The sequence below is a fragment of the Neodiprion fabricii genome, chromosome 1 (genome assembly GCF_021155785.1).
Source record: "Neodiprion fabricii isolate iyNeoFabr1 chromosome 1, iyNeoFabr1.1, whole genome shotgun sequence".
NCBI classification, from domain to species: Eukaryota; Metazoa; Arthropoda; class Insecta; order Hymenoptera; family Diprionidae; genus Neodiprion; species Neodiprion fabricii.
In genome coordinates this window covers 30,839,117-30,851,748 of record NC_060239.1, presented here as the reverse complement: position 1 = coordinate 30,851,748, position 12,632 = coordinate 30,839,117, and the positions used below count along the sequence as shown (strand labels likewise).

General features: G+C 38.0%; 3 protein-coding genes across 8 annotated transcripts in view; 1 reads left to right on the top strand and 2 right to left on the bottom strand.

Annotated features, from left to right (window-relative positions):
• LOC124178027 (Ig-like and fibronectin type-III domain-containing protein 1) overlaps positions 1-5,179 on the top strand; it is a 168,230-nt gene extending 163,051 nt beyond the window's left edge. For 5 of the 6 annotated variants that reach the window (XM_046561107.1, XM_046561126.1, XM_046561135.1 and 2 more), the window contains 10 exons: positions 15-190; positions 283-421; positions 583-911; positions 1,042-1,288; positions 1,381-1,559; positions 1,688-1,970; positions 2,088-2,346; positions 2,494-2,696; positions 2,774-2,985; positions 3,200-5,179. In XM_046561107.1, coding sequence (XP_046417063.1) covers positions 15-190; positions 283-421; positions 583-911; positions 1,042-1,288; positions 1,381-1,559; positions 1,688-1,970; positions 2,088-2,346; positions 2,494-2,696; positions 2,774-2,985; positions 3,200-3,349 — 2,177 coding nt within the window. In that variant the 3' untranslated portion in view covers positions 3,350-5,179. Of the gene's footprint in view, positions 1-14; positions 191-282; positions 422-582; positions 912-1,041; positions 1,289-1,380; positions 1,560-1,687; positions 1,971-2,087; positions 2,347-2,493; positions 2,697-2,773; positions 2,986-3,186 lie in introns of all 6 variants that reach the window. The other variant, XM_046561142.1, reaches the window with a different exon arrangement.
• A 107-nt stretch (positions 5,180-5,286) lies between these two features.
• LOC124178153 (SET domain-containing protein SmydA-8-like) lies at positions 5,287-10,874 on the bottom strand. Its single transcript, XM_046561330.1, has 9 exons — positions 10,605-10,874; positions 10,301-10,450; positions 9,620-9,874; positions 9,127-9,369; positions 8,899-9,052; positions 8,601-8,757; positions 7,994-8,355; positions 7,625-7,725; positions 5,287-7,396 (listed from the first exon to the last, which is right to left on the bottom strand). The coding sequence occupies exons 2-9, from the start codon at positions 10,445-10,447 to the stop codon at positions 7,238-7,240; spliced, it is 1,578 nt and encodes a 525-aa protein (XP_046417286.1). The 5' UTR covers positions 10,448-10,450; positions 10,605-10,874; the 3' UTR covers positions 5,287-7,237.
• A 201-nt stretch (positions 10,875-11,075) lies between these two features.
• Positions 11,076-12,612, bottom strand: LOC124178222 (protein aveugle). The gene is made up of 4 exons (XM_046561462.1): positions 12,381-12,612; positions 12,138-12,227; positions 11,927-12,040; positions 11,076-11,774 (listed from the first exon to the last, which is right to left on the bottom strand). The coding sequence occupies exons 2-4, from the start codon at positions 12,174-12,176 to the stop codon at positions 11,598-11,600; spliced, it is 330 nt and encodes a 109-aa protein (XP_046417418.1). The 5' UTR covers positions 12,177-12,227; positions 12,381-12,612; the 3' UTR covers positions 11,076-11,597.
• Between the last annotated feature and the right edge of the window lie 20 nt (positions 12,613-12,632).

The window sequence follows — 12,632 nt, the reverse complement described above, 5'->3', positions numbered from 1 at the left end:
CCGTGTAATTTCAGGCGTCGATACGTTACCGGGTCCCATTTCTGAGCTGCACGCTACTGAAATCACAGACAGTTCAGTAAAATTGGATTGGGAACCGCCAACCGACGGATCAAACGTTACCGATTACATAGTATACTATCAAAAAGTTGACAATACCTCGATGCACGAGACGGTCAGCAAGCTCGATCATGTAAGTTGTAATCTTTAAAGAATAATTAGTGTAACGTCAAAGAAGTTTAGTACTTTACTTGATATTAGAAAATAACAATTTATTTATTTCAGCAAATAAACGTTACCGAAACATCCGCCGCCATTATCGGCTTAGAAAATCATAAGTTATACCAAATGTTTGTTGTGTCTCGTAACAAACACGGGACTTCCTTGCCGACTTCTATTTTAATGATCAACGTAACGAGTATCGGTGAGGAAATCGACATTTGTATTTAACTCTTATCTCCCACACTGCGAGACGCAGAGGAATGCAGTCATGTAGTGCATTCCCAGTGTGTACTTCATTGAACAAGCTGTGCAGTATTCATTGAGTGATCCTTCACTTGTGAATAATTTTCCGATCTTTGGCAGAAATTGACGACAAAGGTGTTCACGCTGTTACGTCACCGCCGCATTCTCTCGCCGTTTCGGGGCACAGTGCAACCTGGGTAACAATTTCTTGGCAGCCGCCAGAGTTCTCACATCCTTCGGAAAATCTGACGTACGAGTTATTGTACAAAAGTACAGCCGATCAACAGTTCCAGCACATTCAAACGTCCATCACATCACACAGAATTCAGAATCTGATACCGAATACACAATACATTGTCTTCGTAACCGCCCATGGTAAGAAGGGTACCAGCCTACCTAGCGAGACGCTCATTGCATGGACAGATCCGGCATATCCCGCGTATGTCGAGGTGAGATCATTTACCACTAATGCTCCCGCATTCAGGTCGTCACCACATCCCACGAAAATTCAATTTCTAAGGATATTTTGTTACACTCGCTAGCCGCAACCAACATTGACATTCGTATTCCTGTATGTAGCCACCGACTGTTCATCCGATCAACCTCGTTGTAGAAGGCAGCAGTATGACCATTTTGTGCATTGCGATGGGTACGCCAATGCCGACAATCAGCTTATACATTAGCGGGCGACTTGTCTATCAAGAAACGACGAGGCATATGGTTACTGTTGTGAACAACGTAACACGAGATATGGATCAAATTAGTTGTTATGCAGACAACGGTTACGGTACACCCATGCAGGCTAGCAGAAAAATTTCAATCAGTCGTAAGTGCTACTAAGTATGCATGGGAAGAACAAGTAAAATAGAGGAATACTGTCCGTAAACTCATTTCTTACCACGCGCATTTTTCTGACAGATGTACCGCACGTAACTGCATCCGTCATAACAGTGGCCGCTTTGGGTGATTCCGTGGTATTGGAATGCAAAGTCGAAGCATATCCAGAACCCAAGATGCTATTCTGGCGAGATAAGAGTGGTCGCATTCCCGTCATTCAAGGTGGGAAGTACAACATCCACGTTCAGCCAAGTAAAGATGTGAGTATCAATGATTCTTACCGAACGCGTCTTGCCCGGAGAAAATGAGTCGCGGCTACAGTAACGACTGGGGTGCAATTATTTCTCCTCAAATCGACCTGCATAATCCATTATTACCTTATCTTTAGACGGAGACTGAGTACGTGATGCAATTAACCATCAATAAGATATCCGAAATGGACGAGGGCGATTACTTTTGCCACGCGGAAAATGCGTTCGGAAGTGGCACGCAGCCCGTGAGTGTCCGGATCAGGAACGTTGCCGCGACTAATAACGTTACGCAGTGTTGTATCGAACAGAACGTAACCAGTGGTTGCATGGAAGCGTGCAGCTTTTATTTAGACATAGACGCGGTCATCGACAAGCCGCAGTGTATCAACGACTTTGACAAGCTCATGAAATGCGCCGCCGGTGAGTAACCGCTTCAACAGTATGAGAAAAATGAGCATTCGAAAGCTGGCGGAACCTCTTTAACATAACAGTTGCGAATGGGAGATAAGTGTTTGTTAACGGTTGCATTCTCTTCAGACGGATCCGATCACAGATCCTGCTGTGCAAAGTGGGATGTGCCTCGACGCTGCCTGGACTGGTGCCGCGGAGAGCCGCTACTCAACAACAAATTCTGCGTTTTGTCCTACACAAGACCTATAATGAGCTGTTTCCAAGAAGGGCGAGACCGTTTACCGGGTCCACCACAAGCAATCAGTGTAGACGTTCTAGATCCTCATACCGTAAATGTTCATTGGACACCGCCCGTCAAAAATCCACATACGGTGGAAGTGTACAGGTAGAACAAGATGTTTACAATGGGTATATAAGTAGCATATGCAGTGTAATGTACATCAAACAGAGACGAGAAAGTAAAAAGTTTTGGGCTGAAACACATGCATGATTGTAGAACAACATGAAACATGAAACACATGTTTGATTGTAGAGTATTTTGGCGCCCCAAGGGAGCAACAAAGGGTAACACCACTAAGAATGATACGAAAACGACGAACTTAGTGATCTCAGGATTAAAAGAAGGTGTAATATACGAATGCGTGGTTAAAGCTGGTAATCACTTGGGTACGAGTACCCTTTCTGAACAGGTGGAGTTCATCACTGGGGACAAATACGTAACGTCCGCACTCGGAGGTGGGATGCATAGACATTTTTCGACTTTTGCATAACGTACTACGTCGAAGTTTTAACTTTTCAATTCATCCTTGCAGATTCTGGATCTCACGTGGGAACAGTCATCGGAATTATATTGGCTGTTGTTTTCGTGGCCTGTATTGTCGTCGCTGGTGTTTGGTTCGTTAGAACGAAACGACTGAATGCTAAAGGGCAAGGTGGTGTCGCATTCGAAAACCCGAGTTACCTCAGAGAAGTGAACATGGATCATATCCAAGATCAGTCACAGGTCAACGGCATCGCGACTTCGGTAATTCTTAACCCGTTTGTGTTCATTTAATTGTAGATAAGAGAATTTTTGGAATATTTGGAATATCCCGTGTTGGTGCATCCCATGACATCTTTTTATACACTTCAGCGACGCCTTGACTTGTGGATAAACGGATAGTTACACATATTTGTTACCATTCGTGTTTTCGAGTTCTATAATAGAATTTATATCACCATTTAGTTTTCATAATTAGGTAACGTCTGGAGGTACTGGCTGGAAACAAGAAACGTTGAACGTACCATCTGGTCAAATGGGTTCAATGGCGAGCCACGAGACAAATACACCCTACGAAGAACTGAAGCTTGGACAAGACGGCGCTGGATTCAAAAAACTTTGCCCGTAGCACACAGTCTTCATCAGCCATTACCAGGATCACGCAAACCTTATGCCCATACGCTTAGCACGTGAGTCAACTTTTTGAAAATGACACTTAAACATTTTCGAGTCCAAAGTAAAGTATATGTACAGTAGATACAATAGCTGAGAGATTAATATCATGTTACTGGGTACAACGCGATGGCCTTCGTGGGATCTGAATCTAAGACTTGATGGTATTTTTGTAATTTTTTAGTTGTTTTCAGGGCTTATCCCCCCCCCCCCCCCCTGGCCGGCCCTCTGATGATCATATGCACTTATAGATCGTATTTGTCAAATTCTTATCTCGAACACTTAAATGACCATTGGTGATATACATGCAGAATAAAGTTTATGCCAAACCATTCACGTACTGTTTGCGTAAGAGACTGCGCATAATTAACGTAGTTTGTATATACACACCTATCAATGCAAATATGATACACATTCGAATTATATTATAATATTTGTCGTAACTGTTCGAGGAATCGGCATTTCATTTGTTCCGCAGTTCTCTTGTGGTTGCATAGAGAGAAGAAAAAAACAAAATTGATTGACTCCGTCTAAAATATGGTATAGTATGTGCAAGTGTAAAAATTTAACGTTAGCTGTGATGTTTGATACATCGAGCTATAAAGATGAGAAACAAATCATTTTAACGAGCTGGCCTCACTGACTTTCACGTGGCATATTTTCTAAATCGAGACAACTACAAAGTCACTATGCAAATCGGTAATTAATAGCTCTTACTATCAACTTTAATTTGTTTCGTCATAGTTTTGTGTAATACCGCAATCTCTATTAATACGTAAACATGTAATCACCTACCATCTAGAAGCATGTATATGGTCTTGAAACACGGGCAATGTAAATTACATAGGTATGTAATGTGATCAAGTGATTGCTCAAACAATACTTGACTGTAGGTTCCACTTTGTCCAGTTCTCAGGCCTTCAATGATCAATCATATTATGATAATAATTTTGTGCGTATTTGGTATGTTTTACTCGAATTTTTAATTAATACGATTCCAAAGATGACAAACAACAATATATGATGAGATATCGTAGATGCGCACCATAAAGATTCCCAATTACAGGCAATTCAAGGTACACATAGAGTTTCCGATTTTTAGTAGTGGAATTGTACCCCAGTTGCCTATAATTACGGGTATTTATGTTGCGTATCCGCGTAATGTCACAGTACGTGCAAAAATAAGTAAATAAAAATGAATATCACATACCATGAATAAATGTATAGCGGGTCGCATTAAAATTAGAAGTGGTGCTATGATCATTAGCAATCAAATAATATATTGCGGTGTATAATATTTTTATGCATCTACTTATAGAAGGAATACCTGGAAAATGTTTATTATTACGTATATAGTAAATTCACAGCGTTACGATACGGGAAGCATTATAGGAATAGCTACTATGTTTCACATCTTGTCTATTGATAGAATTTGCATAGTATGTAATGTAAAAATATATTACGAATGCGAGTGGAGTTAAAATTTAGACAAAATGGAGTAAACGGAGACAATCCGGACGGCACCATATTGTTTATATTAAATAATACCCGTCCTGAAACTTATATAGCTCACTGAAATTATTGTATAACTGTAGCATATTGAACCCCCTAATTGCAATAGTATAACGTATGGTACCAGTAATGTAAAACTATTGGATTACTCACTAATGCATCGAAATTTAATATACAGGTTGTCGAAACGATGAAACCAAAAAAAAAAAAAGAAATAAAATTAATGAATAAAATGAAAAATAAAAAAAATATACATGGAACAATGAAACGTTACGGAAACCTTCCAACAAGAACACTGAAATATAAAGAAGAATAATGCGAGGGTTCGTGATTCATGTATTGTTGGTTTCCGAGTCGTTTTTAAAAAAAATCTGTTAAAAGTAAATCTGTTAGAGTGAATAGAACAAAACAAAAAAAAAGGGGAAAAGAAATTATATTATGTATTGAATATCAGATACGCTCAAGTTTACACGTCGTCGACGGTCGATTTGATTTTAATTTGTTGGCGGTTCTTTTTTCCCTGACTTACATAAGATAATATGTATATTTTTAATCATGATACAGACTTGAATATGCTTATCAATACATTAACCGAGACTTCGAAGTGAAGAATAAAAATAAACGAAAAAAAAGTAAAAAATACATATTAAAAGTTTAAACCTTACAAACTATAAGTGAATGCAGTTATCAGGTTAAATAATAAATTAATTGCTGGAGTATTCTTTATTAGCTGCAACGTTTTAACCATAGCTATCTATGTTTAATATCTATTGTATATTACACTCATTCGGATTGAGGTGTAATTTTCTCATCTCTGTTTTCACTTACAGTATAATATTGAAAGGTTCTATCTGCATTAAACTGTGTAAAACAAAAATCCTGGTCACTGCATTAGCGTAAAGATAAAAAAAATATAATGTAAAATAAGATGTGCATTTTAACGCTAGTAGTTAATGTTAGTATGTTATATCGTTTAATGTTTTAACTTAGAAACCCTCGTCTACGTCACTCTGTTAATTCATGTGAAAATTTTAAATCTTATCCATCACCATACAGAAAAACGGACGGGCGAACATGAGCCGCAGTCCTAACTATTACTGTATAATTATTGAAAACGTGATTAAACGTGTGCACTAATGAACTTGGAGTGACCAAAAGATGTTCCACGCTAGGTGTATAAAATATGGCGAAAAAAAAGTTTAGACCTACTATATTTGTAAATAAAATGAAACAGAATTAAGAACCAACAACGTAGTTTGCGGAGATTAAAGGGATGCTTGCTTATACCATCCGGAATCAGTATTTGACTGTTCATTTAGTGAACACGGTCAACTAATTTGAGTATGTACGACCTTGCTTATCTATTCTGTGTGTCACATAAATCATTTCCAACCCACACTATTCTACCCAATCAGTTCCAAAATCCAGTTTCCAAATTTCTGATTAACTTATTGCCGTCATCGTGTGCGCACTGTATACGAAGATTTTAGTGTAAATGGATAAATGGTTATCAGACAGTTCTGTATTAATAGCTGGGTGCTGAGAAGAATATAAGTATGCATTCTTCGCCAGATAATATGCTACTACTTCGATTGATTCCGACGGAAATAGTGACTGGGTTTGTAATGTGTTTATGTAATAAGATGACAATCTTCGATGTGAAGGTAATATATCCTGTGTTATGTTGGATGTTTGTAATGAACTCAACTTAACGTACATTTTAGTTACAACAAAGAATTAACTGATGTTAAAACAAGTGAGGATCTATCGCGAATGATTTTCGGCCTGTCGAATTGCAAAAGAAAATCTAAGATTGTTGTTTTATAACTGACGAACTCCTCGAATAATGTTGTTGCGACACGTGAATTTGTGATTAGTATGAAAACATTGCTTTTCTACGTGCAGAATAATCGGACATGGCATTGAAAACTTTAATTGAAACGATTGTAGCCCGCAAGTACGGGACGACATGTGCCTTCACTGAATATGTAATTTAGTTTACTATAACTATAATATAGTACTATGTAATATTGCACACGAATAAAGTAAAACGTACATGTATTGAAGTCTAGCCCCAAGCTTGAGGATTTATCACAATTAATGGACAAATATATCGCTGCCTACCCCGATTAACATCCTGATGCTCGCCGATCTATGACTACTACAACTGATTTTGAGAAGAATGGAAGAGTCAGGTTTCTCACGAGACGAAAAATATGTTCTCAGGTAATTGTATTGGTACGTGAGTTTTTGATATGTACAAACAATCATGATTACAAGACAATCAATTAGGAAGATTACAAATTCACTTAACGATTGTAGAATATCATTTTTACATTGGCGGCATACTGATGTTCTGATGCATTACTTTCAGAATCGTTTCTATATCCTGAAGATTCTTATGAGCTTGTACTGCTATTTTCCCCTCTGGAAGTGCCTCTGGTTCATACTTTAGTAACTCGTACGATTCGGCTAATATTCGCTTTGATTCCTGCAGCGATCATTACGAGGTTGGTAATATTATAAGAAATATACAAATACAAGCATATGAATTAATTTTCAAAATATGTATGTGGCCGAGGAACATGGTGCAAAAAGAGCGAAGTCAGCAGATGGCCTTACTTCGTACAAGGTATTCGATTTCATTTTTCCAAATTGATGAACAATCGGTACTGTATACTGCTTCATACGGATATGTATATTTAAAAATTTGTATTACCAGTAGAGCCTCTCGTAGCTCTCCAGGGTCCAGTCTGCGCCCACACTCAGCAATTGCAGCGTGTAGTTCAAAGAGGACTAATCCAAGAACTCTATTCTCCGCTGTTGAAACCAACCAATAGATGATTATTAATGCCGATTGTTTTTGCATCTTGAATTATACAGTCATTAAAAACATTTCATTACTATTTTCCTACTATAACAAGGCCATGGGACCGAAGATACGTATATTTGAAACGCGATGTAAATGAGCTGCTTGAAACAGTTGTTTGTACAATCAAGAGCCCAGCGTTATGTAAATAGAGTCAGCGTCAAATCTTCTTCAATTCGAAGGATATATATACCTTGCAACAATTGTCCAGTTACTCACCGGGAACAAGCTTTTTTAAAAGCTGACTGACGTGCTTGCACAGCGATATTTTTTCTTGCAATAAATCGTCACTGATTCCAGGTAAACCAGGATTTTCCTGGCCAATTAATTGAGCCAAAGCCAATTTAACGTCCGTAATATAATAATGATTTTCGTGGAGAAATTTGCCGTATTCTTGAATAAATTTTCTACATTGTTCCATGTCGTTTTTCTTCATCTGTGACAAATGTATTCCGATTTGCTCCATCATTTCTTCGACCGCGTCAAAACTCTTAGTACTTGAACATGCGTTGCATGTGTAATCTGGCCTTTCATTTCCAGATTTAATGAAGGTTTTCGGAAGGGCGTGTCCATTGCAATCACTTTATGAAAAAAATTTCTCATTTAACAACTGTTTACCATATAATTCTTCATTGCTTACGCGCCTCTGATATACATATTCTAATTCGAAAAAAGTAAAAATCAACCATACGTCAAATAGGCCGCATAAGTAAATTCATACGGTGCGTTAAAAAAAAAAAAAAAAACTACTTTCAAGATAGCAAAAGTGCCATGATCACTCGAGTAATTGAAGTAACAACTTTTCAAAAATAATGTACGAACTCACGCATTCCAGCATTTGATAGCATTGTACATAGTTTCAAATTCTGTAGGATCGATGCATCGTTCGCACATGCACTGGAAAAATTTCGTCTGTGCCAAATGATGTCTCCTATTCTCAACGCCCCAGAGAGGATCGGTGTAACATATCGTTATATGATCGCCTGTAAGATGGATTATATGAAAAGTGAACGTTTAACGTAAGCCTAGGTGACGGATATGTGAGCGATTAAAAATGTGAGAATATATGATGAAAAAAAATTTTTTTTTAAAGTGATACTAAGTCATGGAACGGAACGAAGCACCTTTTTTTATGGGTATTGCAGCTCGAGCAACAATGCCACCGTTACTGGTGAAGCTCTTGGAGCAATTTGCTCTGCAGCTGTGCTCAACAATGGACGAAATATCGTAAACCGCGATATAAGCAGGCTCGGTTAATGGCACTTCATGACCATTCACCTGAAAAACATTTGAAAGTATACCACAAATCCGTAAACGGGAGCGTATGTGATTGTTTACCGCCAGTGATTTACCTGCAGAATGCCGACGACTTTTGCAACTTCTTGTTCCGTAACGTCAATCTTGAAGAACCTCTTAATGAATTGCGCGACGAAACGAGGCGTGAATAAAGAGGTGCGCTCCTGTTCCTCGGCGTGGTCTTCAAGATTTAAAAATTTCTCATATAGACCCGGATCTGCTTCGCGCAAGTGCAAGGCTCTTATCGTTGTGATACAGCGATAGGTGGGGTGCGGAAAAACAAAATCCGTAATTGATACCTGTATCCCAATCGAACGTTAACGAGGGGGACGAATTTTCCCATACAAACGTACGGTGCAATTAATGCTTCATCGTGTTACCTACTACTCTTATCAAAATCTTGGTAAATCTTGTAGCCAAAAGGCAGGTCCCGAAATGCTTTTTGTTTTTGGAACAATACCTCGACAAATCGCAGATCTCTCATAGGTCGGGTTTATTTTATCATTTATTAATAAACCCGCTTACGCACACGTGGCGAGCTTTGCGTACCTTTTCGTCTTTATACTTGACCGTGAATTCGCATTCTGGCCCGTGATCTCTACACAGTCCGCATAACGGCCAGCCACACTTGACGCATGGTACCGCAGATTTTGGAGTAAGCACTGCGTAGCATCCTAAGCAGACTGGCCCCGTTTCCAGCGGGGGTCCTTCGACGAGGGCCTTCTTCTCCTGGAAGACCACCTCGCCAACATTGATGTTTCTTATGGCCACGTAGTGTCGTCCGAGAACTTCGTTAGTCGCGATCTAATTTTCACGACATAAATCTTCATTCGTCAATACATTTAAATAGAAAATATGCCATTTAAAGTTTTTTTAAATTACACTAAGAAATTACATATACATATTCACAATTACTTCATAATTTGTCCTGTGTTAAATCCAAGTTAGGTATACATGCCCAGAAAATACAAGTGATTTAATCGTGGGTAATAAACGAACAAACGTGTTGCTCCTTGCTTATGTATAGATTATTCGAAAAATTGTTATTCAGCCAGCTATAAGCTAATCCATTTACGAATTGAGCAGACTCGAGCTCGTACAATCATTTAGTTTCTCGGGCGAAATCCGAATAAATACGGAATCGATACCTGTGATGACTAATAAGAGATAAGAATGTTAAAAATACGGTATTTGGCCCGCTTGGACATTCGTCGGTTCGGTGTTACATACCTTATAAGGAATACACTTCTTCCCGTGAACCTTCCAATGGGACTTTTGGTGCTCTCTGCTGCAGTAAAAAACGCTTTTGCAAGCGCTGCACTTGTGCTCTGCTGCCATTCCGCATACAGTGCACAGCTCCTGCGATTCAGCACTCATGATCTGAGGTTGAAATAAAAAATCAATCAATTGTCTTTAATTCTTTAAACATTTCCTTTTTTGGAGTAGTCATCGACAAGCTGGAAAATTGCAAAACCACCATCGTGCTTTCAGATACGTGAATATAAGACCACGCGCGTTCGCCGCAAATACATACCTATAGGTATTGTATAACAATAGATTGGTAGGTCGACGATCCTATTGTAGCTTGGAAGAATCGTGGCTGTTTTTAAAATTAAAACTGGAACGTACTTATCGCTGGTAGCGTGGAACCAACTTGCCCAACTTTAATCTGTCCGAAGTTCTATTGTTGGAACAAATAAAACACAATAATTCCGTTTTCACTCACGAGTATTAACGCGTGCGAGCCGCGCTAGTAGAGACGTGGACTACATAGATTCTTACGGTCTGTTACTGTGCAATACCTTGCTGACTATTTATAGTCAAGCAGAATGGTTCGAGCAAGAATGGATCAAGCCTTTGCAACTAATGAAGCGACTCCGAAGATTTCGTTTTAACTTGTGCTGCTGTCTTGGCCTATATTTTGTTCTGGCCTAAATAATTTACTGATCATTTAATTGCACATAGTGTTACGTTGCTGGACAGGGATAACAAACTTTTAGTCTCATTGACCATCAATTTTTGATTTATTAAAAATATCGGCAAACAAGTATCTGAAAATCAGCCTATGATCAATACAGCTTTCATATTATATGAATAATGCTTGGTACATTTATAAAGCATATGTAACTTCCTATTTACTAAGGCTCATTGCGCCGCAGTTTTCATTTAGAATTTTCTAAAGAACATGTCTAAAACAGTAAGTTTTTGTGGTTTCAATTACATTTCGATCCCCTGGTAATATTTTTAGTTAAAATACTCATCAATGGTAGTAGTAATAAAATAACTTTTTATCAAACAACTAGGTACAAAAATATGTTTTACTAATTAATATGTTAGTTTGTACATGAAAATCGGTGAAATTGGTATTCAAAGTGTGAAACGATTTTTCATCCATCGAAATATTGATCGCTTTGCTCATTCCCTAGATGTACAATATCAGTGAAAGAGGGATTATTCAATGAAAGGTACAAAGTGACTGATAAAAACATTAATTCTAATGATAGTAATTGTCGGCACAATCTCAATATCAATCATAATTAGTATTATTTCTACGTTCAATATCTCTAATCTCCAATATGTCCGTTTTTAATCGCAATTTCATAATTTCTCTCCATATATCCGATCTGTGTTCCTCATTCACGATTCCCAATCGCAGTAAGATGTTCTCATTGACCCTCAGAAGCGCTCTGCCAGTTATATCATGCTGTATAAAGAGAAAACAATACAGGAATTAGATCCTCATCTGTTATATTCAAATATAATATGCTTGAAATCAATGAATGATTCCCTAAAGTCAAAATTACATACATAATACAATAAGTCGGACGTTACGTGCTATCATATTCTCTCACTTACATACAAAAACTTTTCATGATACAATTGATAGTAATCGCTACAGTGTCTCCGCAACCACTTCTGTACATCTAAGACATTCCACAAGTAAACTGGACGGGGCCGCGCAGTTTTATTCTGAATCACAGAGAGAATACTTAAGGCATGTGAAAACATTCTCACACTTAATAAAATTTTATAACTTGTAATTCCAAGGATGCAACGTAACTCTTACTTTCGGTTTGTTATAAGAATTCACGCTCTCCTCAACCATTATTGAAATTTTAGGGTTAGAAACAATAATTGTTTACAGCAACGAGATCACCTGGGGGATAGCAGAAATTATTTTAATAACGGTGTTAATTGTAAAATAATCGTTTAATTTCAGAAAATGTAGAATACGGCAATTTAGACTCAACATTTGCCGTAATCTAAAAATAGAATTATACACGATAATTGCAGAGGAAACTGTACTGACCTCAGTGTACTCAGTAAAATTGCACCATCAAATTGAGCTCGTTTGTTTCCCGTGCTAATTATTCAATGCTGTGCAGATCAGACTTCATCATCTTCAAATCATACACACACGAATGTATAGATATATTTTGGAAAAATATATTCATACAAATCAGTAGATTGTACTGTTATACGCTCTAATTGTAAGATTGTATCATAGTTCAGTGCCTGCCTGACATTTACAGTCAGAGCGGTCAGAGCAAGTTTACAAAAG

What these genes read in the sequence shown, in the direction of transcription:
- LOC124178153 (XM_046561330.1), bottom strand. Translation starts at nt 10,447, where the DNA reads ATGAGTGCTGAATCGCAGGAGCTGTGCACTGTATGCGGAATGGCAGCA. An exon ending in AGAAGTGTATTCCTTATAAG is followed by an intron (nt 9,875 to 10,300) that starts GTATGTAACACC and finishes CGTGAAAATTAG; the next exon opens with ATCGCGACTAACGAAGTTCT. An exon ending in TCAAGTATAAAGACGAAAAG is followed by an intron (nt 9,370 to 9,619) that starts GTACGCAAAGCT and finishes ATTGGGATACAG; the next exon opens with GTATCAATTACGGATTTTGT.
- LOC124178222 (XM_046561462.1), bottom strand. Translation starts at nt 12,176, where the DNA reads ATGGTTGAGGAGAGCGTGAATTCTTATAACAAACCGAAA. An exon ending in ATTCTTATAACAAACCGAAA is followed by an intron (nt 12,041 to 12,137) that starts GTAAGAGTTACG and finishes TCTGTGATTCAG; the next exon opens with AATAAAACTGCGCGGCCCCG. An exon ending in ATCATGAAAAGTTTTTGTAT is followed by an intron (nt 11,775 to 11,926) that starts GTAAGTGAGAGA and finishes CTCTTTATACAG; the next exon opens with CATGATATAACTGGCAGAGC.